The 23393-nt window shown below is 38.3% G+C and overlaps 2 protein-coding genes across 2 annotated transcripts in view; one reads left to right on the top strand and one right to left on the bottom strand.

The window, feature by feature from the left end:
- LOC117327254 overlaps window positions 1-22664 on the bottom strand; it is a 49123-nt gene extending 26459 nt beyond the window's left edge. The window contains exon 1 of the mRNA XM_033884159.1: window positions 22439-22664. The gene's annotated coding sequence lies outside the window, so the exon portion shown is untranslated. The remainder of the gene's footprint in view (window positions 1-22438) is intronic.
- Window positions 880-14957, top strand: LOC117327255 (sushi, von Willebrand factor type A, EGF and pentraxin domain-containing protein 1-like). The gene is made up of 7 exons (XM_033884161.1): window positions 880-1007; window positions 1126-1444; window positions 4113-4289; window positions 5139-5252; window positions 12960-13205; window positions 14025-14222; window positions 14626-14957. The coding sequence occupies exons 1-7, from the start codon at window positions 993-995 to the stop codon at window positions 14805-14807; spliced, it is 1251 nt and encodes a 416-aa protein (XP_033740052.1). The 5' UTR covers window positions 880-992; the 3' UTR covers window positions 14808-14957.
- Window positions 22665-23393: the final 729 nt, after the last annotated feature.

Raw genomic sequence — 23393 nt, 5'->3', positions numbered from 1 at the left:
GCTATGTCAATATAATATTATATCATAAGCATTTTATATGGGTACATGTACACTAGTTTTATTTCAATACTAAAAACGTCACAAAGTGCATTAATCCATGAAATGAAATCGACTTTTGGCACCACCCCATAGGGATGCTACCACACAAATGTGAGTGATATACATTGCTTAGTTTCAGAGAACTTGTTTAGACCAATTGACCCCATTTGACCCCTGCCCTCTGGTGAGTCAGCAGCTCCTTTACACAATTTTGAATCCCCATCCAATAGTGATGCTACCAGGCAAATATGAGCGACAGCCATTCCTCGGAATCAGAGAAGAAGTCGTTAATATCAATATAGCTATATTGACCCATTTTGGCCCGCCCCTCAGGCCCCCAGGGGTCAGCCCCACTATTTGTACAATTTTGAATCCTCACCCCATAGTGATGTTACCAGGCAAAGAGGAGCAATATCTTTTGCTTGGTTTCAGAGAAGTCGTTTGTATTAACTGAGCCAAATTGACCACTTTTGGCCTCGCCCCTCAGACCCCTTAGGGGTCAGCCTCACCATTTCTACAATTTTGAGTCCCCATCCCTTAGGGATGCTTCTGACCAAATGTGGTCAAATTCTGATCAGTAGTTATAAAGAAGTCAATTGTTGATGGACGGACGGACGACAGACGCTACGGTATGGCATAAGCTCACTTTGGTCCTTCGTATCAGGTGAGCTAAAAATGTTTCACCGATATTTGCTGTTCAGTGTAGTTTATGAACTTAATTGTACACATAATGTCACAGACGTGTTTTACAGAGAAGCACTTAAAATGACTATATATAGCTCCAGACGGGGTCCTTACATGGCGTGAGCTTGTTTTAAACCGGAAATCCAGAGTAGACAGCATATAAGATCTAAACAAGATCGCTTGCACAAGGATAAACTTTACATTTAGTGCTTTTCAAAGTCAACAAGACGTCTGCGTAGATCGGGAGAAAAAGGGTCAAGATATAGATCATGAATTTCCTACAGGTAACGTGAAAGAATGACAAAAAACCTATATACATAAGCCATGAACTATATGCTGTTTTTTTGTTTTGAGATTTCACCAACAATTATATGTTTTATATCAATTTCCTTTTTCATCTAGCTCCTGATTCCGATCTTAGTCCTTGTTCAAGATATACAGTGTAAAAAAGCAGGGACCTGGGATTTTTGCGGTTGCCGATTTCTGGACTGGGGACCTTGGTCCCAATGCACCGTGTCATGTGGCGGTGGAGGTTCAAAGGTGCGGTCAAGAAAAGTGAGACACTATGTGAAACCAGGCTGTACCAAGTTTACACATTGTGCTTCAAATGATGAAGGATCGCAATACGATTCCTGTAACAGAATATGTTTCAACGGCGGATCGTTTTCTTTGACAAGGTGCAACTGCGTCGATGGGTGGATGGGAAACTGTTGTACCGACCGTGAGTAAAATAATATATGGACTACGGAATGGAATATTTTGTAAAGGCCTTTGCCATACGTTTCTACTTGTCCGCCAGTAACGAAGGTTTTAAGGAAATTCAAAAATTTGCTAAAATCTGTAAACCCAACCCACAACACCACAAATCAAATTCTGCAAATAACATAGCATGTCAAGTACACTAAGGTATATTACTATTTGAACTTAAAACTTATGCTTAAGTCAATCGTGAATCAAGACATGCCCTATCAACTTCTTAAATTCCTCTTACGAAAACACCGTGTTCTACTTCTCTTATGTATCCCGATCCTTAAAACGTTCATCCACTACTATGTTTTAGGAAAGAAGGATCTTCCTTTTAGTCATGCACACGATCAAACTTTTACCGTGAAGCATTTTAAGATTGAGTGTTCCGATTAAAAACAAATGCGCGAGATCTTTTAAACTTTGTGTCAATGAAACGCTTGTTCGGTATGGTTCATGTTTTAGGAACAACCAACCAATTGAAAAAATAGATTTTTGAAACAGCCCCTGTTTATAGAAAGTTGAGCCAAGGATAAAATGTCTGGCGGCCACTGATTGGCCAGTATGTTATGAAGCGAGAAAATAGATATGTAGCCCGATAGGTAACTATCAATAAGAAATGTTGATATTAATTTCGTAAGTCCGATTGTCCCCCCCCCCCCCCCCCCCCCCCCCCCCCCCCCCAAAGTTCAGGTAATTACAATTAACAGGTAAAGATTTAAGATTTTTAAGAATTTTTACTGCGAAATTCACCCATTTTCAAAATGGCTACCCTGGAGAAAATTTGAGCTAATGACCCAACTTTTTTTTTTTATCTGGTGTTATATCAGACCCTAAACTTTTGTTATAAACCATAATTGTCATATTGAATTCAAGAATTTAAATTAAATACTCCAAAATGTTAACACTTAAGTCTATGGGGAAACAATTGGTTGGTTGATCTCTATAGCAAGCTACCGCATATGACATTTTGTGCCATCCAGCGTCCCTGGAAACCAGATGATGGGACCGACTAGCACATTTTCGGATGGGATTCTCAACGTAGAGGAACTGTAGCAGAATTTAGAGAGAAATTTAGATTCGGGGGGGGGGGGGGGGGGGGGGGGGGGATTTATTATGAAAATATGACCCGTGTAGAGTCACATGGAGGACCATAGACCAGGGAAGATACGGACATACATTTTGTATTTCAATGGTATCGGTATATAGCGTGACTCGGGGTCCGTTGGTATGTCTGGTTGTACTGCTAGCACTACTCCGGTTCAATGTATGGGTGTGTGTCTGGTTGTTCTGTTGTCACTACCACGATTCGGTATTCGGTGATGTGTTTAGTTGTTCTGTTGTCACTCCCCCAGTTCAGTGTTTTTGGTGATATATCTGGTTGTTTTGTTGTCACTAGCCCGGTTCCGTGTCCTGTCTCTGTGTTTCGACTCTTTTATCTAAGTTGTGGCTCTAATCCTGATATTTTTCTCGCCCGGCTTTTTTCCCCTTCATTTTTTACAAAAAGTCCAGAAATTAGGAGGTGGAGGAGAAAACATTGAGTTATCTCCCCCTGATATTTATCATATATATTATTTGTTTATATTTCTGAGAAGCACGATATCTATACTCGGCTATTAACCAAAAGCCATCACTTTAAATTCAAAGCTTATCAAGATATCAAAATTAAAATTTCAAAATTAATTCAATTTAATGTCGTTTTCTCCAAAGAATTTCATCTCCAGTACCGATAGAAGAATTAACCTACAAGCCTTAGACTTGCAGTCAGGCACTGCATATTTTGATAGCATTTCCTATGGTTCTATCCTGTTCCAGAAAAGTTATATTTGAAAAATATGAAAGATGCTATAGGGAACAACCAACCAATTGAAAAAATAGATTTTTGAAACAGTGTATAGAAAGTTGAGCCAAGGATAAAATGTCTGGCGGCCACTGATTGGCCAGTATGTTATGAAGCGAGAAAATAGATATGTAGCCCGATAGGTAACTATCAAAAAGAAATGTTGATATTAATTTCGTAAGTCCGATTGTTTTTCCCCCCCAAAGTTCAGGTAAAAACAATTAACAGGTAAACATTTAAGATCTTTGAGGATTTTTACTGCGAAAGTCACCCATTTTCAAAATGGCTACCCTGGAGAAAATTTGAGCTGAAGGACACAATTTTTTTTTTGATCTGGTGTTATATCAGACCCTAAACTTTTGTTATAAACCATAATTGTCATATTGAATTCAAGAATCTGAATGAAATACTCCAAAACGTTAACACTAAAGTCTATGGGAAAACAATTGGTTGGTTGGTCTCTTTTACATATACTTGTTTATTTGCGTGCAATGGAAACATATATGTCCTCTACCAACAGTTGAATATGTGCTTTTTGTTTTGTTAATTTTTTTTTTTACCATTGAACAATTTTTTTGATATGTTTTATATCTGTGAACGTCCTTCTAATCAAGTGTTGTTTGGACCTAGATAACTCAAATATCGAGGGGCCTTTTACAATACAATACGATATAAAACAATATCTTGAGCGTTTCCTACGAAGAAACAGACATGCTTATGATTTTGCAAGGGAATACAAATATACGATCTAGCAAAATATTATGGCTTATAATTGAAAATGATGATCATGTATCTTTATACAAAGGTGTGACCTGCGGCTTTCCAGGCAACATTGCCAACGGTCAGGTGAACGGAAAAGATTTCACCTACGGAAAAAGTGTAACCTACTCCTGTAACGATCTCCACAATATGACCGGTGGTCATCGAGTAAGGACATGTACCAAAGACGGGTTGTGGACAGCGAGGGCCCCACAATGTATATGTAAGTTATGATTAATACCAGGATACCAACATTGTTCTACATGCAACATTCTCGTATGTAAGTAGGACATTGTTTTGAAGTAACACATATGCTTTTATCGTGGACAGCACTCCCTCGCACTGGCATTCTGTTTTGTAAGTCACTTTTACTTTCTACATTACAACTCTAAGGAAGACAATGTCATATTTGAACTTTTTGAAGATGAAACTATACAAAAGTCTATCAAAAGCCAGTGTATATATAATATATAAAGATACATTCACAAACATTCAAACAACGATATGGAAATATTTCATGGTTTGCTTTTGTATTGTTATACGTCCCATCAACAGCTTAAGTCACTTAAGGTCAGCCTTCCCCAATATGCTAAATGCATGCGTGTAGTAAAAGTGTGTTTTGTGAGGCTGTTGTATGTTGGTGTCTGTCTCTGAATAGCGTGGAATTGACACCGACCACTGAGTAACCATACCTGTTGTTAGATGTTAAACAATTCAAAACCAAAACACCACTGAAGCATTCTATCGAAGACTCCCACCCGGTTACCTATACTGACAAAAGGCGAACCAGTCATTCCATTCGAGAGAGAGAAAAAAAGCTAAGCGTTAAGCAGGAATAGCAAGTACCATTACAAATCCTGAAGCCCATAGGCCTGTATCTACATTTTTTTTAACAGTAGAAGGATTTTCAAGAATTTGTTTATTGCCATTATTTGGCCTTCGGACCAGGTGAACTAAAAATCGTAGTTATAAGATACTATGACACCTGTAAATAATCCCATCAGAGTTAAACTACTGCATTATAAAAACTATTCAATCTTGGAAGCTTTAATCATTTTTTTTATATTTGTAGATGTCAACACCTGTCTCAGTAATCCTTGTTCAAATGGCGGAACATGTGTCGATGGCCTTAACCGCTACAATTGCCAGTGCCTGCCGGGCTGGGGTGGTGTACATTGTAGTAGAGGTGAGATTCTGATTTTCTGTTGTAGTAAATTATTTGCAAACCGACTAGATACCTAAAAGATCCGTAAAGTTCATCTGTATGTTTCGAGGACTAACATGATACGGTCCCGCCATTCCGTGTCAGACCCCCCGTTAATGCAATATTTAATATTCTTCACATTACATAAGCCTAAAATATCCTTTATGTCTACAAAGGGAAAAAATAACACATTTCCTTGCTCCTTTGGGACCAAAAAGAAAACCTCAGTTAATCAACATGGAAGTCCCTTACCAAATAATGTTTCATATTCTAAACAAAAATAAACAGGTGGTTAAGAGAAGATTTCAAAGGGTTTCGCATCGAGCTCTCCTGTTGGGCTCTGGCCCTTCGACTCTCTGTTTACAGCACTGAATGTGCCCTCAATAATGCCCCAACCCTCGCACACACACAACACAAAATCATCAAAATACATCAGCCATTCGGGACTAATATAAACTGGAATGAAATATCAACGGACAGACGATAAACGGTCACCGGTCATTCAGTCCAGGTAAGCTAAGTTTTTTTTATTAAAGTTCATGATTAAAAACCCTCTGAAACGGTATCCCTGGAATGGACATTATAAAACCATCTAAACACATTATTCTGTATAAATGGTCCTCACCAATTTCCGTCACCTGTGGCAGCCTATAAACATACTTTTGACGTCAACAACATTATTAAGCGGAAAGTTCCCTCAAGAATGTCTTTGGTCTTTGTCTGGGTTAAAAATCACAAACATATTTGCCCGCCACTTGTACCACTTTAAATATGTTATTTTACGGACACCGTTGTATCCTTGAGCAAGATACTTTACTCCGCTGTATTCCAGTGGCCTAAGCTGTAAATGGGCACGTGATAGGTCAGTGTAAGGAATATCGTGTTAGAGCTGTGTACGCCGAAATGGCAGCTCCGGTTGTATGTTTCCATGGAAATTGAGGAATACCTTGGCTGTTTGCTGAAGCCGTAATTTCCACGGGTAATAATGTGTGAACTCGTTTGAGACAGCTATTTTGCAGTGATATAGCAATATGTATAACTTCAACAATAACCAGTGCGTCCGTGTAAAGCATCTCAAGAACAGATCTAGTCCAAATTCAGACTACATTACTGTATTATACATTTGTATATATAACTTCATTAAGTTATTCACTTGGTTTATTTAAAATGGTCGATCGGTCATTGTTTAAGGTCAAAGCTCGCTGATAACCACTTTAAAATAAAGGAGTTTGTTGACAGGAACACCCTTCACACCTTTATGTCCCCACCTGATTAAATTTAGGTGGTAATCTGTCAATGATAACCGACAAGGTCAATCTTCACCACTTCAAAATTAAAAATAATGCATATCTCAGTAACCCATACAGTTTTACACGAGCCCCCGCTCTGGTGGTTTTGATTACCGAAAGTTACTTGCTACCCACTGATCACTTAAGTTTAAGTATCCCACAAGCCCTAAAATACGAGTAGTATATCCTGATATGCGTATTGTACAAGTTATTTTTGGTGTTATAGCGTCACTTTTTTTCTCATTAGTTGTGTTCATAACAACATACCATATATTCAAATTAGGCATTGCATGCGAGTAAGATCATTATCAACGACGACAGAGCTATGCTAGTATAAACTGTAATTGCAATTTCCGTTGACAGCCCTCAGATATAAACAGCTGTATACGTCATCCGATAGTCAATGTGTACATAGCCCTGCTGTAGAACGGGCATTGCGTGTTGAGTTGTAAGAGGCGGCTAACGAGGTTTTAAATGCTATTCATGTTTCTTGTTTTTTTTTATAAAATGTTCACTTCTTTTAACATGCGTTCTTGGTTGATGCATTTTTAATTACTCTGCTCACGAATCACGAGGGATGAGTGGTCCTGTTTCGCTGTGTGTTTTTTTCATTTCCTGTTTTGGGACATGAATGTTGGATGCGGTCGTAAGCAATATGTCCACCAGCATACTATAATCTGTTATCTCGTTTCGCCTTTGTTCTTTGTTCTGAGCACCGGATCAAATGTCGCTGCGAGAGTGTTTTGATCAGGATGATACCAATATATTCATAATACACTCACGTTTCACATTTAGTATCCAGTCGTACGTAAACAAGGTATGGTTTTACCTGCCCGTCCACGTATTTTCCCCCAAGTATAATATTACTATTTGTCTCAATGTCTTCACTAACTTATCTTACCTAATATTGTAATATTATATTTTGCTGGGTTCACTGACCTACCGGAGTACTTGATAATGACAAATGTATCGGAGACCAGATACAAGATCTCAGGGTCTCGCATTTATTTAAAAAAGTGTCTTTTAAATATTTTGGCCAATTTAGCTTTTTCAAAACTAAATTACTGTGAAGGTCATTCATTTGAACAAGCTTGGTATTCCAACCAAGCATGCCACATATCCCAATATCAAGTCCTTGGGTCTATTTTTATTGAGAAGAAGTCGTTAAAATGGAAAAGTCGACACCGTACGGCCGGACGACGGACGCCGCGCCACGGCATAAGTTCACATGCCCTTCGGGCAAGGGAGCTAAAATCAGATCGTGCTAAGCAACAGTATCATTTCTACCAACTGATTTTCAACACTTCTTTTCACCCATTGTCAAGCATCCTAATTATTGTGTTATTATCTGAGGAGAGAATAAATGAAGCCAATATTTCGACAACAAATTACGTTCAAAGCAAACATCGCTGAATGGTCTCCTTGGTGATAATCTCCGAGATCAGATTGTTCTTGCCCGTCCTGAATCGGGCCATATATAATCCATCATTCCGACTAATTGAAGCTTAAGGACAAGTCTCTGTGCATTGCATGCAAAAAACCATTCACCGATTAACACTATTGGATTGTATCGATCTAGAAACTATGAGAGGGTTCCTATAACACCATGTCAAAAACGTCTATTCGAGACAAAACGTATTCCAAATTATGAATTTTGAACCATGATCGACCTTCATATTGAACACTAAGAAGCTATCTCTCAACACCTGCAGCTTAAGGACGTTGTAGCTAGTATCCGAGAATCAGGAACGATAACTCTTTACATTCGGAACTCCTCTAGATTATTTCTTTTGTGGGGTCATCTAAACGCTTAAATTCGCTTCGATGTCAAGCGTATTTATAACGTAGACGTGCAGCTGTCAGATGCAGACGACAACATGGATTCTTCCCGGAAGGATAGAGGTCTGTTTGCTGTTGGCCATGGGGGTAAGACTTCCCGAAGATCTAAAAGGGGGGCGCATTTTAAAGTAATCTCAATTATTGATGCTATTTTAAGTTTATTCATTAAATAACTGAATTATATTTGAATGATGTTGTTGGCTTTTTTCATAACACCCAATAACAGTTGTTACGGCAGTAGCGGATCATCGGCTATAGCGGATCACTGTTTTATTTGCGCACGCATATGTATTCGCATAATACTCGTACACGTGCATTCGCTATTTCGAATTTCGAATGGTCACCATTATCAGATAAACAACTTAAGAAGAGGAGCAGTACAATTGATCAAGTAATAATTTTACTGTGTACTAATTTCCCCTCATGTCGCCCCTAGCTGATGCCATGTGTTGACACTAAAAATAGCTTGTAAACATAGGCAACTTTCGAATGAGAAGAGTCTACCGTAGCCTTCCTTGAATCGTCCAGTCTGTCAATTACAATCCCAAATGGTCGTTGAATTAATTATTCATTCACTTGCACAAAATCAGATGCATAACTTGGTATAGGTACATTTATACTTATTGTATCAGCTTCATCATGTCGTTCTGCTGACAGAGCAGACGCTCTCACGGATACAGTCATTTGCAATGTGATCACTCGCCGATTACTGTGTTAGCGGTCCAATATTGCATGCTGAATGAGAAATTCCAAGTGGTGGTCATCCAAGCTAATTACACGACACTCTATGTAGACCAAAACTAATAAAGTACCATCAATCGCCATGCCCCATTAGCTGTCACTGTCACACTGAACCAAGTCAGTCTGAGGTGACGTAGAGCTGTGACGCAGCTGATCCAGTGGTCGTCTCAAAATTGTTTCAGTCAGTGCAATAATTGTTCAGGGAGTCGTGTTAAACTTTTAAAGTTTAAACGAAGAAAAACTATTATAATTAGGTTTTTTAAACGTTAGATACCCCTGTTCGCTAAAAATCCAAATGAAACTGACTAGGTTAAATGGACTAATCAATAAAAACATGTGCCAAAGTCCATAGCATTTAAACATGGTATAATAATACATACAAGTTTTGCAACATTTTTTTTCCAGAGATGACAGAAGAGTGTATGCAGCTCTGTATTAAAGAATAAATGAAAATATCTACAATGCCTAAGTTTAGTTTATAAATTATTACTCTGACTAGTGTCGTAAACAATACATTATACAAATGTATTCGGTGGATATTTCAATTCAACATGTTTTGCTCTTTATTATTTTTTTATTTTAAAGATACTGTAGTAGTTTATTGAAAAGAGAGGCCTATATAACAATACTGATGAAAATTAACAGCAATAAAAAAAATTAAAGGTATAGAATTCAAACTGGAATGAAAATATATAAGGGCTGTTTTTTTTATACTCCCAACATGTTTTAAGGTTTAAAACACTTTTATGGTTAAGCGTTTTTTATGGCTTGGTTTTAACCACTCGGTTAAATGGTTAAAGAGTTCCTCAACCGCGATTAAAAGCATGTTTGAGATCGATTCAAGATGGTGGAGCAAGTGCTGCTGCAAGCCGTAGAGCTGACAGGCGAGGGAGGAGACTTTCAAATGTTGATTTCTCTAAACGAAAGTGAGACTGAAAGTCGGACAAAGACTAAAGATTGTTGATTTCTTCATAATAACCGTTTGGTCTGATAGGACCTTCATGTTCTCCAGGGTTTGTGAAGTCACTAAATGCTCTTTAAAATATTCTTACTTAATGATTTCATTGCTAATTTTTAAAAATCTTAAACATGCAATATCTCTTGACATTAGCTACAGAAATTTGTATATGCAAATATTGTAGCTAGTTAAGTTGTTGTTTTAACACCATTTTGTTCAACCAATGCGTTTTTTAAAACCCTTGAACATGTTTATGTTTAATAGCTTAATGTTATAGGTTATTTCAAACCATAAACATGTTCGAGTATAAAAAAAAACAGGCCTATAAAATTCTTAGTTTCATGTGAACTAAATTTTAATTTCTATTCTAAAATGTGAAAGAAACTCTATGCCGATTTGTAATTATTATACCACTTTGTTTTCATTCGCAGAGTTAAACAGGAAAACATAAGAAAATTGATAATAGAACAGTCTAACGACTAGACTATCCGTCATGTACGGCTCGGTTTTTTTGTTCACGGATGACACTCAATTTCCATGTATTTAATTTGGATAAAAGATACAATCAGTGTTTCCTGCTTACAATTTTGACTTGTTTTGATGGAATACACATTACCGATATCGTAAAGATAGATCTACTAGTTATAAAATGGTATTCCCCATAAAATATATCTAACGTTAACATCGGTGACGTCGTCGACATAAAGTTGAATAACGCTAAATCGTCCTGGGAAATGACGTTAAAGTTGTTAGTTGTAAAGAGCCATCTTTCTGAGTTGTTATGCACCTAGTGTTTAGTATATTCAGAACAAAAGCTTCGATTTAATATTAGACGGGGTCTATTGGCATCCGAAAATTACTTTTTGAGACATCCCAGCAAACTTGACTCGTCACCAGGGGCCCGCAAGGGGACGTGATCCGTTATAGACGTACTGATCCGCTATAGCCGACAATTCGGTAGGTCTTGTTTTGCTTGTTTCATTTCGTATGTTCAATTCTATTCAGATCTTTTGGTATCACAAGAAAGGTAATTAAATTTGCTTTCTGGAGATATACAACACCTGTCAAAAAAACAACACGTAAAATCGTGTGACGCGATTGTATGCAAAGTGATCCGTTACTGCCGCAACAACTGTACCCTATATTTTGGTAATGTGTGCATTTAGTAATATATACTGAAACATTTAAATTATGTACTCGGGGTTCATTTTGGAGGGGGCCATATGGGGCCACCTTTAAATTTTCTTATGTAATGACCCACACATGATATTAGTTTTCATGAAAATCAGCTGAATTTAATGGCCCATCTATTTGATAAACCAAAATGATCCCTGTGTACTGATGTTTCCAGTATATGACGTCATAGAATAGACAGATGTACCAAAATTGGAGTGAAGTATTTAGGGGGGTGGGGTAAGAAAATGTCACATATTTCAAAAACTGACCATAGAAAGTTTCCGTAAAAAATCATGGCTATGCAGTAAAATTGATGACATATCCTGTTAGTTTTTTGAGAAAATTAAATGACACAATTATTTTACAAAAAAATTTGAAATCAGAAATAATCATAAAAATGACCATATAAAATAGAATCATGATAACGAAATCTGCGGCTTCACATGCTATTATTTTTATAATAAGCATCCAATACATAATAAAATGTGATATATACATTCACTAGAGGTTAATCAAGATACAGAAGCATTTATTTTATATTCAAAAGTAAAAACATTGAACTTGTTGCCATTTTAAATGCATTAGGTGCATTTTGGTTTTGTCCACAAAGAGGACCAGAGGTGTATAATTATAGGGGGTCTAAAGGGGGGTCTAAGTTTTTCTTCATTTAGGCAGTGATACATAATTATCTCCTGAGCAAATAACCAAAATTTCAGAAAAATTGAATGTCAGGAATTGTTTAGCCTCACTAGCTCCAACCCCCTTAATTAAACAAAATTCGTACTTAATGAGGCGTTAAACACAACATACTTAAAACTTTCTTTCGAAAATGTTGACATAATATTATGCGAAATTATGAACCTTGGCTTATCATTCTTTAACGTCCTGTCAACATAATGCCACAATTTAAACGACAGTCAGCGTGCGTGTGTGCGTGCATACATACGTGTGGTGAGTGCGTGTGTGTTTAGAGAGGCTGTGGTATGTTTGTGTTGAGACTCTTTTTGAAAGTCGTGAACGTTTGTTTCTCTGATCGAAAATCTTAATTCAATTGGCACAACTAGGGACCAAGGGAACATACACATTATGTTTGAGGTAATTCCCTTCACTGTTTTTCAGGAATAAAGCTATACTAAAATTCTCAACAACCAAGATGGCCGCTAGTCGGCCATTTTCTGATCCAAAACATAAATTGAATTGGCACAACTACGGACCAAGGGGAATGTACACATGAAGTGAAAGGATATCACTCCAGAAAGAGTGATAATAAGGTTTCTTTACGGACGGACAGATCACCGTATGGTGTTGGTGGGCTAAAAATAGGCGAATCAGCCGTCTCCATGACCTGCAGTTAGGATATAAAAATTGTACCTGCTATCCAAATTGCATGACATTAACAGTCGCCTCTCGCCATCATGAAATAGGTATAATTATTGTGGCTTGCCTGCAGCGCACTTCAATTTTTTGGCGTATGTAGAATATTTCATTGAAATAGCTCTTGCGTCGTTGTTAATGGTCATTAGATCTATTTATTCGGCATATCAACCAGGATATCCGTCTTTATTTCAAACCGATTGCCGAGATAACGATCGCACTAATTTGATATCAGATATTACCTGTGGATAGAAAATATGAATATAATTTATTTTACTGCATTTAAAACTAATAAAACACATTATATTCCAGATATACAGCCACCAGTTATGAGCGGTTGCCCGTCAGATATGAGCATCACAACTGGTGAACGGAGCACACTGGTTAATTGGACAGAACCTTCCTTCTATGATCCATTGGGAACACAAATCATAGTGACGCGAAATATTCCTACAAACCAATGGAGATTCCCGTGGGGGGATTTCACAGTTCAAATTACCGCATCAAAACCGTCCAATGGTCTTTCAACGGAGTGTATTTTCATTGTGAAAGTTAGACGTAAGTTTAACCTGTGTTCGGAAGGACTGATGAGCTATGTTATGGCTAGTAGTGACCGGCATCCGTCGTCTGTCTGTCAACTTTTCCTTTAAATAGCTTCTTGTCATGAACGACTTAAATGATCTTGAACTAACTTGGCCAGAAGCCATACTTAGGGTTCAGTTGGGGAGTTCTTGAAATTACTACTAGTCTATAAGGACTTTGATCAATTAGTCGGAAGCAACGGTGGGGAAGGGAACACATTTCCATAATGGAGACTACCCCCTCCCTGGTCCCATGAGGGGAAATAACTATATTGTCTTGAAATGGCTGATGGCTTTCTGCGATTTCGGACGATCGCTAAAATATCCAGGAGCGATGCAGGTCCTTAAGATTATATCTTTTTGTTTGAATATAAACAACCTTCAATTTGAATTTAGTTGTTTCTCTTGCCTAGCGCTCAACATGTTGGGAGTGGGACTACTGGTTCGTCCATTGTTAAATGATGTAAGAGGGTTGGTTGGGTGTGGTGTTGGATGTCTCGTGTATTATGCTTCAGTAAGGTAGCAGTATTAAGTAGAAATCGGTTTCGTGCTATCACAAGGAGACGAACATACCGTAACCTCCCAAATCGTGCATGCATCTCGCACAGCGGAGGCAATATCTGTTCAGGACGTTAAATAATGAAGAAAAAAACCGCTTCAATTTTCAATAAATATAAGCAGAATGTCTAAACAATTAAACAATGATTTGTGTAGACATTGTATATTTTGATTTGTATTGAGATTTGTGGTTCATAGTATTGACATTGTTTATTTCCATTTCCATCTATATTGACAGCCCACCGATGCCCCGCTTTAAACATTCCTAATTTTGGTGCTAAAGTGTGTAACGGCTGGAGGAAGGACTTGGGTGAATACTGTTTAGTTTTCTGTAACACCAATCACGATGTGTATCCAAGGTTCTACCGTTACCGATGGTATGTTTGCGGAGCTAGTGGCGTTTGGAAACCAGGAAACAAACTGCCGGATTGTGAAGGTCAGTAACAGAACCAAACTAAGGTTTGATCACTTTACATTTAATACAAGGTCATTAGAATTGAACAGTTAAACAGGTAGAAAATATTAATGCCGAAGTTGGATGAAGCCGAAGTCATCCCAGAAATCGCAGACAGAACACTGTCCACAGTCAAAATAAGTTTTATGACTGGCATTTGATTTTAGTTTTGTTACTCCTAATTGTCAATTAAAGGTTTTCTAACAAGGTTTTCTAACAAAGATACTAAAATAGGCCAGTATAACGTTGCTTTTTCATCATGTTTTATCATGGCCATTTATTAGGAGATGTAGTTGCAGCATATTTTAAAAGGTCATATCGGAGGCACTTATACTAACCATACCGTTATTTAAATATATTTATACACGTTGTATATATTTTACAGCATCCTTTGACACACGTTATCAGAGAAGACACGGATTTCACTTTGAATCGTGCACCAACGCGAGTGATGTTGCTTCCTTACAACAAACGTACATTGACCGTCTAACGAAGTCTCAGTATTCCTACTTCTGCAATGCTTTCAACGACCTGTGTCATCATAGGAACGTTGACGTCGTCTGTTAGAACCAATTATCATACCTTTCCTTATTTTACACTATATAGAAAGTAGACTATAGAACTGCTATTTAACCTCTCCAAAATGATATTAACCAGGTTAATAGTCAATAGTGCTATTTACCTTTACCCGGAATGAGCGCATTCATATTTCTCTCTCTCTCTCTTGCCCCCTCCCCCCCCCCCCCCCCCCCCTCCCCCTTGTTGTTGGTGAGATATTAAGCGCGACAACTATTGGTGAGCTATCCTGTGTGGGCAGCTATATGCATCGTAAGAAGTCCTCTGTGGGCAGATTTTGATGTTATGTCCTTTGTGGGCAACCATATTTCCATATATCCTCTGTGGGCGGATGTTACTATATACAGACGTTTGTGGACAACCATATTTCCATATGTCCTGTGTGGGCGGATGTAACTGTATACAGACCTTTGTGGGCAACTATATTTGCATATGTCCTGTGTGGGCAACGTTGAGCAGTCTTTTGTGGATAGATACATGTACGTGACTTGACAGTCTTTGTCCTGAGTGTACCAATTTGATATGTGGACACTATAGATGTTACGTCAGACGTCATTGAAATATTGCCGGATATAGACTCTGTAATATCTGTGGATTGCAGACCATCCGATTCAGAGTGTATGTATGTGTATGGCAGTTGTGAAAAAGTTGTATATATTGCTATATGTGACTGTTAAATATGTACATTATTGTAATAAACTCATGTATATAGTGTATATCTGGTATTTGTTCCATGCAATGCACTAAGTACATTAAATGTTAGATCTACTACGTCAAACTATATGGTTTATGGAGAGTTGGGAAGATACCCATTAGAACTAAAAGTCAAGATAAGAATATAAAATTTTTGGAATCAACTTTTGACAAATGAAAATTAATTAAGCAATACATTATTTAGGCTAATGTCGAGTTTGAATCGCAGCGGACAAATGAGATTTAAATGGTTAGATAATGTGAAACAGATTTTTAATGATACTTGATATACATATACATTTGTATCTTTGACAATGAACTACACATGAATGCAAGTTTTTATAAGTATGATGTCAAACAACGTTTACGTGATAAATTTATACAAAAATCCCCCACTGAAACTGGACGATGGCATGGTATCCCAAGAGAAGATAGGCTGTGTAATTTATAATATGTTTTAATAGTATCGGGGACGAATTTCACTATCTGTTTAAATGTAAAAATGATGAAATCACGTGCATTAGAAAAAAAACACGTAGCTCACTACTTTCTCAAAAATCCAACTATGCTGAAATTAGAACGTCTGCTGAAAAAAATTACAATATCCAAATTATGAACAATCTAGCGCGGTTTCTAAGAAATATGATTTGATTTGAATATACTACATGTCTACATGTGTAGTTGCTTTTATTATGCACTGTATATATCCATATTGTCATGCTTATTTCTTTTGTTTGTCACAATTGTCCTCATGTTACACATCTTCATGTGTCTGAGTGTATCAATACAAATCTTGAAATCTTAAAAAAAAAATAAAAAAAATAAAGGTCGTAAATTTTCGTCCCAAACATGACTTGGAAAGTTCTCGTAAGTTAGGATTTCGGAACTCTGGCATTCTGGAGGCAGGATTATTCTTAGTAACGACGCAAGGACAATCACTAGTTTCCCCGAGAGTCTATGTCGATTTTTGGCAACGTACCTCTATCTGACGTAGATTACGCCATTGACGTCTGCTACCAACAGTCGAGCCATCGATGTCAAGGGCGAAAACCTAATTGATTAGAGCGAGAACTCCTCGTCCTTGCAAAGGCCGTAGCTCCCAAAAACAATATTTGCAGGGCGAAAGTTATACCATCCGTTACTTAGGAACTGGAGCAAGCAAGCACTTTGGGCCCACATTGCAAATCGGTAAGTATAATGTCCAGTATGTTCATCGTACGGTAGGCCTATGCACAGTTGCACAGGACCGCAACTTTCTTTTCATGTTCCTTTTTATGCCTGATTTCACAATACAGTAGTCTGAATATATCTTCAGTGATAATATTTGTAGTGCTTAATTTTCATTCAGCTGTCAATTATATGAATTAGTATTTTTTCTCTCCATATTATTGAAATTCTGCTTGCAGTAAATTTTAGGAAACTGATGGACGGATCAAATTATTAGTGGGCACATGTAGTCTATCCCTTGGTTGTATTATTTGTGAACATGAATGAAACATTATTCGTTTATATAAAGAAAATAATTTCATTGACATAAAACAAAGTGTTTACAAGGTACCGTGTCATTTTATCGATATGCCTATTAGTTGATATATCAGGATTTCAATTTTATAAAGTAAAATGTGTATACAAAAATGACCCGTCCTGGTAACCTATACCGATGTATAACCTCTGTGCAAGTCATTATGTCGAGAACTTTGGTTCTGTTTCTAAAAACTAGCTCGCGTTTTCTTTCTCTCTCTTACCGTTTTAAAATAATTAATGCGGACATTTTTCGTGATGGTGAGTAGTTTTGCGTCAGTTATGATCAATTTTTTCTACCTAACTTAAGATATGAATTTTATTGTGACATATATTTAGCGTACCTTTAATTTACGATAAAAATCGTTACTTAAGTGTCTTAGTAAGACTGATCCCGCGAGTTATTGGTTTGGTTTATAACGTCTTATCAACAGCTGAAGACGTTTAAGGACGATCTCCTCCCGTGCGTACGGAATACATGCGTGTGGCGAGTGCGCATGTGTGTTTAGGGATGCTTGGTTTGGTTTACCTTGTTTAACGTCCTATTAACAGCTAAGGTCATTTAAGGATGGCCTCCCGTGCGTGCGACATGTATGCGTGTGGTGAGTGCGTATGTGTGTTTTGGGAGGCTGTGGTATGTTCGTGTTTAGTCTCCTTGTGATACGCCGGAACATTTGCCGATTTATAGTGCTATCTCACTGAAGCATACTGCCGAAGACACCCAGCAGCACACCCCATCCGGTCACATTATACTGACAACAGGCGAACCAGTCATCCCACTCCAAATGTGCGCTAAGCAGGAGTAGCAACTACCATTTTTAAAGACTTTGGTGTGTCTCGGCTAGGGGACAGAACACAAAACCTTCCTCACAGCGGCGAACGCTCAACTAAAGGCCAAAAGTGAGGCATTGTCAAGGGAGACATTAGGAAGAAGAAAGTTGTTAAGAAAGAAGAGAAAAGATAAGATCCCGAGTTTAGTCGCCTCTTACGATCATGCAATGGGGGCAGCAGGTACAATTCTTACGCCCTACCTGCAGGGCAGGTTTAGGGATGCTGGGGTATGTTCGTGCTAAGTCTCTTTGTGATAGGCCGGAACTTTTGCTACCTCACTGAATCATACTGCCGAAGACACCCTCCAGGACACCCCACCCGGTCACATTATACTGACAACGGGCGAACCAGTCGTCCCACTCCAAATATGCTGAGTGCTAAGCAGCAGGAACTACCAGTTTTCAAGACTCTGGTATATCTCGACCAGGGGACAGAACCCACCGCCTTCTTCACAAGGTTAACTAATGATCAAAAGTGAGGCATTGTCAATGGAGACATTCGGAAGAAGAAAGTTAAGAAAGAAGATAAAAGATAAGATCCCAAATTTAGTAGCCTCTTAGGATCATGTAAAGGGGGCAGCAGGTACAATACTTACGCCCTACCTGCATGTCAGAAAAAAATGTAGGGATTCAAAAATTTAACTCAATTTCGCCTATGTGGCCCGGCCCCTCCGCTCCAGGGGAGCTACATCCTCAGTTTGAACAAAATTATATATCTTTTGCCCAATAATGCTCCAGACCAAGTTTAATCAAAATTAATTCTGGCGATCAGTACTAGTAGGGATTTAGCGCAGTTTCCCCTATTGGGCCTAAGTGAGCCATACTCTTTTTATTTAACATTATATCTCCTTTGCGGAAAGATGCTCTAGATCAATATTCATCAAAATCCATTCAGTCGTTCAGGACATGTAACTATTTTAATGATTTACCTCTATAACCCCTATTTGGCCCCGCCCCTCAGGCCCAGGGGAACCAGATCATCCGTTTTTACAATATAAGATCTTCTTTGCCAAATGATGCTCCAGACCAAATGTTAAGAAGTAGGGATTCAAATAATTTACCTCAATTTTCACTATTGGGGTCCGCTCCTTTAGCTCGAGGGGAGCCACAACCTCCATTTATAAAACAAATTTCAACAAAATCCATACAGGCGTCCAGGACTGCACCTTCTCTTAAGTTTTCAACTATGTTGCAAGTTTCATTACCATATCTCAAAGGTTTAGAAGTTACAGTCAGGACAAGACGTTGTTATAAAATTTGCACTTCACGTTTGACCTTGTGGTCAATGCCATTGTGACCTGGTTTGGTTTGGTTTATTTTGTTAACGTCCTATTAACATCTACGGTGCACTCACCACACGCATGCATGTCGCACGCACGGGAGACCGTCCTTAAATGACCTTAGATGTTAATAGGACGTTAAACAAAATAAACCAAACCAAACATTTAAGGACGGCCTCCCGTGCGTGCGACATGCATGCGTGTGTTGAGTGCGTATGTGTGTTTTGGGAGGCTGTGGTATGTTCGTGTTAAGTCTCCTTGTGATAGGCCGGGACTTTTGCTGATTTATAGTAGACTTTTGGGTTTGTCATCAGCATACATCAGGTTGCAAAAGACCAGCTGTCTCCATTATTAAATTAATAATTAATCATATATAGTTCATAAAACCACATCAACAATTGTTAGCAACAACAAAACTGTGTTTAGCTAGTTTCAACCACATACTATAACACCCATAAAGTAAATATACAGCTATACCGCTGATACTAAAAATAAAAGTGACACCAAAGTGTAAATCCCAAGACGTTTTGAACGTTTCATAGCCTCTGGCCTATCCCATAAGATAATAACTTTCGACGCTATATTTGATGACATACATACTTTAATACACTTACAAGCCAAGCCCTTCTCCCGAGAGGGATATTCGAGACGAGGGTTAATTTCTATATCGTAGAAGGAAGTACTCTACAGCATCATGTGCAAGTTATAGACAGACTTTTCTGTTAAAGTAACTTAGATGTATTAGATTAACATATTCTTCAAATATTGTCCTAATTATCAACCAGTGCTTTATCAAACAGGTTAACGATTGAAGTACATTTGTGGAGTTGGTATCGATACTAGTATTGCCTCTAGCTAGATAACTAGAGTTTTGCCGGTTTTGCTCTTTAAAAAAACACACGTTCGTATATGACGTAAAAGAAAACGTATTGGCATGGGAGGCCGTATGACAATGAAATGAGCGGCATTATATTCGAAGGCTTTGTCAAACATATACAATCATATGATGAAATGACATTGTTTATTATCATTTGAACTACTGGGAAATGCTTGCTTTTAGAATTAATTAACACAAAATGGTGTTTTCCAATATCACCAATTTTATTCCTATATTTGTTCCGGGTTAGATGTCTCCGCAAGGCTGAACAATGTTTTTCACTTATAGATCGCATTTTGTTTATTGATTACTTTTGTTACCTGCTGCACCCTTTGCACGATCACAATAAGCGAGTAATTCGGATTCTATCTTTTCCTTCTTTCATAACAATTTTCTTCTCCTGTGACACAGTCTCACTTTTGGCCTTTATATGAGTGTTCGCCCCTGTGAGGAAGGCTTTTGGTTGTCTTCCGTACCGAGATACTAGAGGCTGTAAAAATTGAAGTTTCTACCTCTGCTGAACACTTAGCATTGTAGGAGTTAAACGACTTGTTCGCCCGTTGTCAGTGAGGTAGCTCTCAACTACCTGCAATAACGTGGCTCTGGACGACAATTTCTGACAGATGGTCGTCGTAAGAGCTCCGATTCCCTTCCATTGCTTGTAATGTTGCAAAACATGCATCCCCCAAAAGGCTGCACACACCGGGTGATGGGTAACTTTTCAATGATACCCGATACAATTCAACATTTCCATTGTAAACGAACATCATATTGTAGTCAACAATTGCCTACATTGTCCGTCATGACAGATACCGAAAGAAATCTCGCGTGGGTTAACTGGTCGAGTTTTCCTAAAGTATTGTAAATAAAGGCTTCTGATGTGAAAAAGTTATCAACTGTGGAAAATCATTTGTTGCACCCCTCCCAAGGGAAGAGTCTTGACGGAAAAGGACAGACATCCGAAGTACAAATGTAGCTTGAAAACAGGATGTGACGTCACTTACGAAGATGGCGGAATATTTCATGGGATACACCTACGTGTTGTGCTCGCTTGGGATTGAAGAAGCGGTTTAATTCGTATGTTTGTTAACATGATATTTATACCAACTATCTAAATTATAAATTCATCTGCTTGCTACACTATCGGCAACTTCATATCCTGCCCGAGAGCAATGTAGGGAGGGTATGAATATTCGTTCTAGCTCTTAACTAAAGTCCAAACGTAAGGCAGTGTCAATGGAGACATTATGAAGGGAAAGAGATGGGAAGATAAGATCCCAAATTGAGGGGCAGCAAGGTCATCGCAGCTAAGGGATGCAGTCCTTATATGATACAAGGGCCCAATGGGCCCAAATCGCTCACCTGCAATGCAGTGATCTTTTCATATATGGATCCTGCAGTTATTTGAAAGCATGCTATAGGACCAATATAATGTCTCTCTGCGCTTTGGATATTCACTAAAAGTTATTTAAAGATTTAAGCATACATGATCGACATGACCTTGAAGGTCAAGGTCATTCATTTGACCAAAGTTGGTAGCACTTCGCCCCACCATGCTACAGACCTAATATCAACTCCCTGGGACGCTTGGTTATTGAGAAGATGTCATTTAAAGATTTTAGCCTTTTTGCCTCCTGTGACCTTGAATAAAGGTCAAGGTCATTCAATTGAACAAACTAGGTAGCCCTTTACCGCAGCATGCTACAGACCCAATATCAACTCCCTGGGACTCTTGGTTATTGAGAAGTCGTTTAAAAATTTTAGCCTTTTTGACTCCTGTGACCTTGAATGAAGGTCAACTTTATTCATTTGAACAAACTTGGTAGCCTTCACCCCAGCATGCTACAGGCCCAATATTAGGTCTCTGGGTCTTTTGGTTATTGAGAAGAAGTTGCTTGAATGGAAAAGTTGACGCCGGACAGACGGACGGTCGGACGGTCGTACGGACGACGGACGCCGCGCCACGGCATAAGCTCTTCGGGCAGGTGAGCTAATAAAGCAAACACCGTTTCGCCTGTTTTCAGTATAATGCGACCGGTCTTCTGTCCTGCTGGTTATCTTCGGCAGTATGCTATTACAAGGAGATAAACACAAACAAGCTGCAGCTTTCCAAAGCACATATGCACACGTGTATCTCACACACAAGAACACGTAAAACATATTTATCGCTGCCTTATCAGCTGTTATAGCCGAGCAGCTAACACTATTTTACATATTATATCATTCAGTTAAACGGCCGAATGAGAATAAAGTGACTATCACTCAGTAGTTAGAAACAGTACAGGAATAGACTAAATGACTACAATGTGTGCATTTTGGGGCTGTAGTTCTGTATCACTGTATACGAGGAGTTATTATCTAAGCATAACCGTGATAATTTGTTTAAAAGGAAAATATCAAACTTGTATAGGAAATTGTTACCTGAATATCTCCCTCTTTGAAGTCTGCTGGTGTGGATACAGGTAATATTCACACGTCTTTACATCTGGTGAGGTTACACGATATATTTACCAGTCGTATTCACAATGTACATTCCTTACGTCTGGTCATTCACCTATATATTGGCTATCGTGTCTACGTTAAACCAGTCGTTGGAAAAACCCGGGTTGTTTACACAAATCAGTTGCGCATACGTGACAGCCATACTCTCTTCATTTATCATGTGCAGTAGACAAAGTTTGTGAATACGTGCAACTGTGAAGTACACGTGTATACAATACGCGCAGTGGCGTAGCAAACATATATGCTTAATCATAGACTCTATTGGCTCTCTTTTTATCTCTCTTTTAAGCAGTAGTGTATTAAAAGGCCTTAAACTACATTGTGCCCTACATTCATTCTGTAGATTTTGACGACGCGGAATTTTAGCTTTTACCAGTAATTGGGTTTATAAATGTTATAAGTGTTTTGTCCGTTTGTTTCATTTTACTGATAAATGTGGGAACTTATCTCAGATGCAGCATCAACACGTGCTTCAATTTTTACTTTGTAATTTCAATCCAATCACAATGTTTCTCAAATTACGAAAGAGTTCCATTCAATAAATGATTTGAACGGGGTTATTCCCCCTTTCTCCTATAACTGCATTTTATCACTCATTACCACACCATAACAATGTTTCCTTATGAACATTTCATTTTTAACCGGACGTCCGGCTCTATTTCGAGCTCAGTCGATTTAAAACTATACAACAGGTTATGTCAAGATCAGCCAGTCTCCCGATACTTTGACGACTCGGACTGTGACAACAAACGTAACCCAAGGTGGAGCGACAGCAAAGGGTGTTCATCCAAGTACGACTTAAACACCCGTTAGGACAATGAACTTGAAGATAAAATAAAGAAATAACTGTATTTTTTCAGTTTTAAATTCAGAG

This window comes from Pecten maximus, chromosome 5 (genome assembly GCF_902652985.1).
Source record: "Pecten maximus chromosome 5, xPecMax1.1, whole genome shotgun sequence".
NCBI lineage: Eukaryota > Metazoa > Mollusca > Bivalvia > Pectinida > Pectinidae > Pecten > Pecten maximus.
This window is presented reverse-complemented; position numbering and strand designations above follow the sequence as displayed.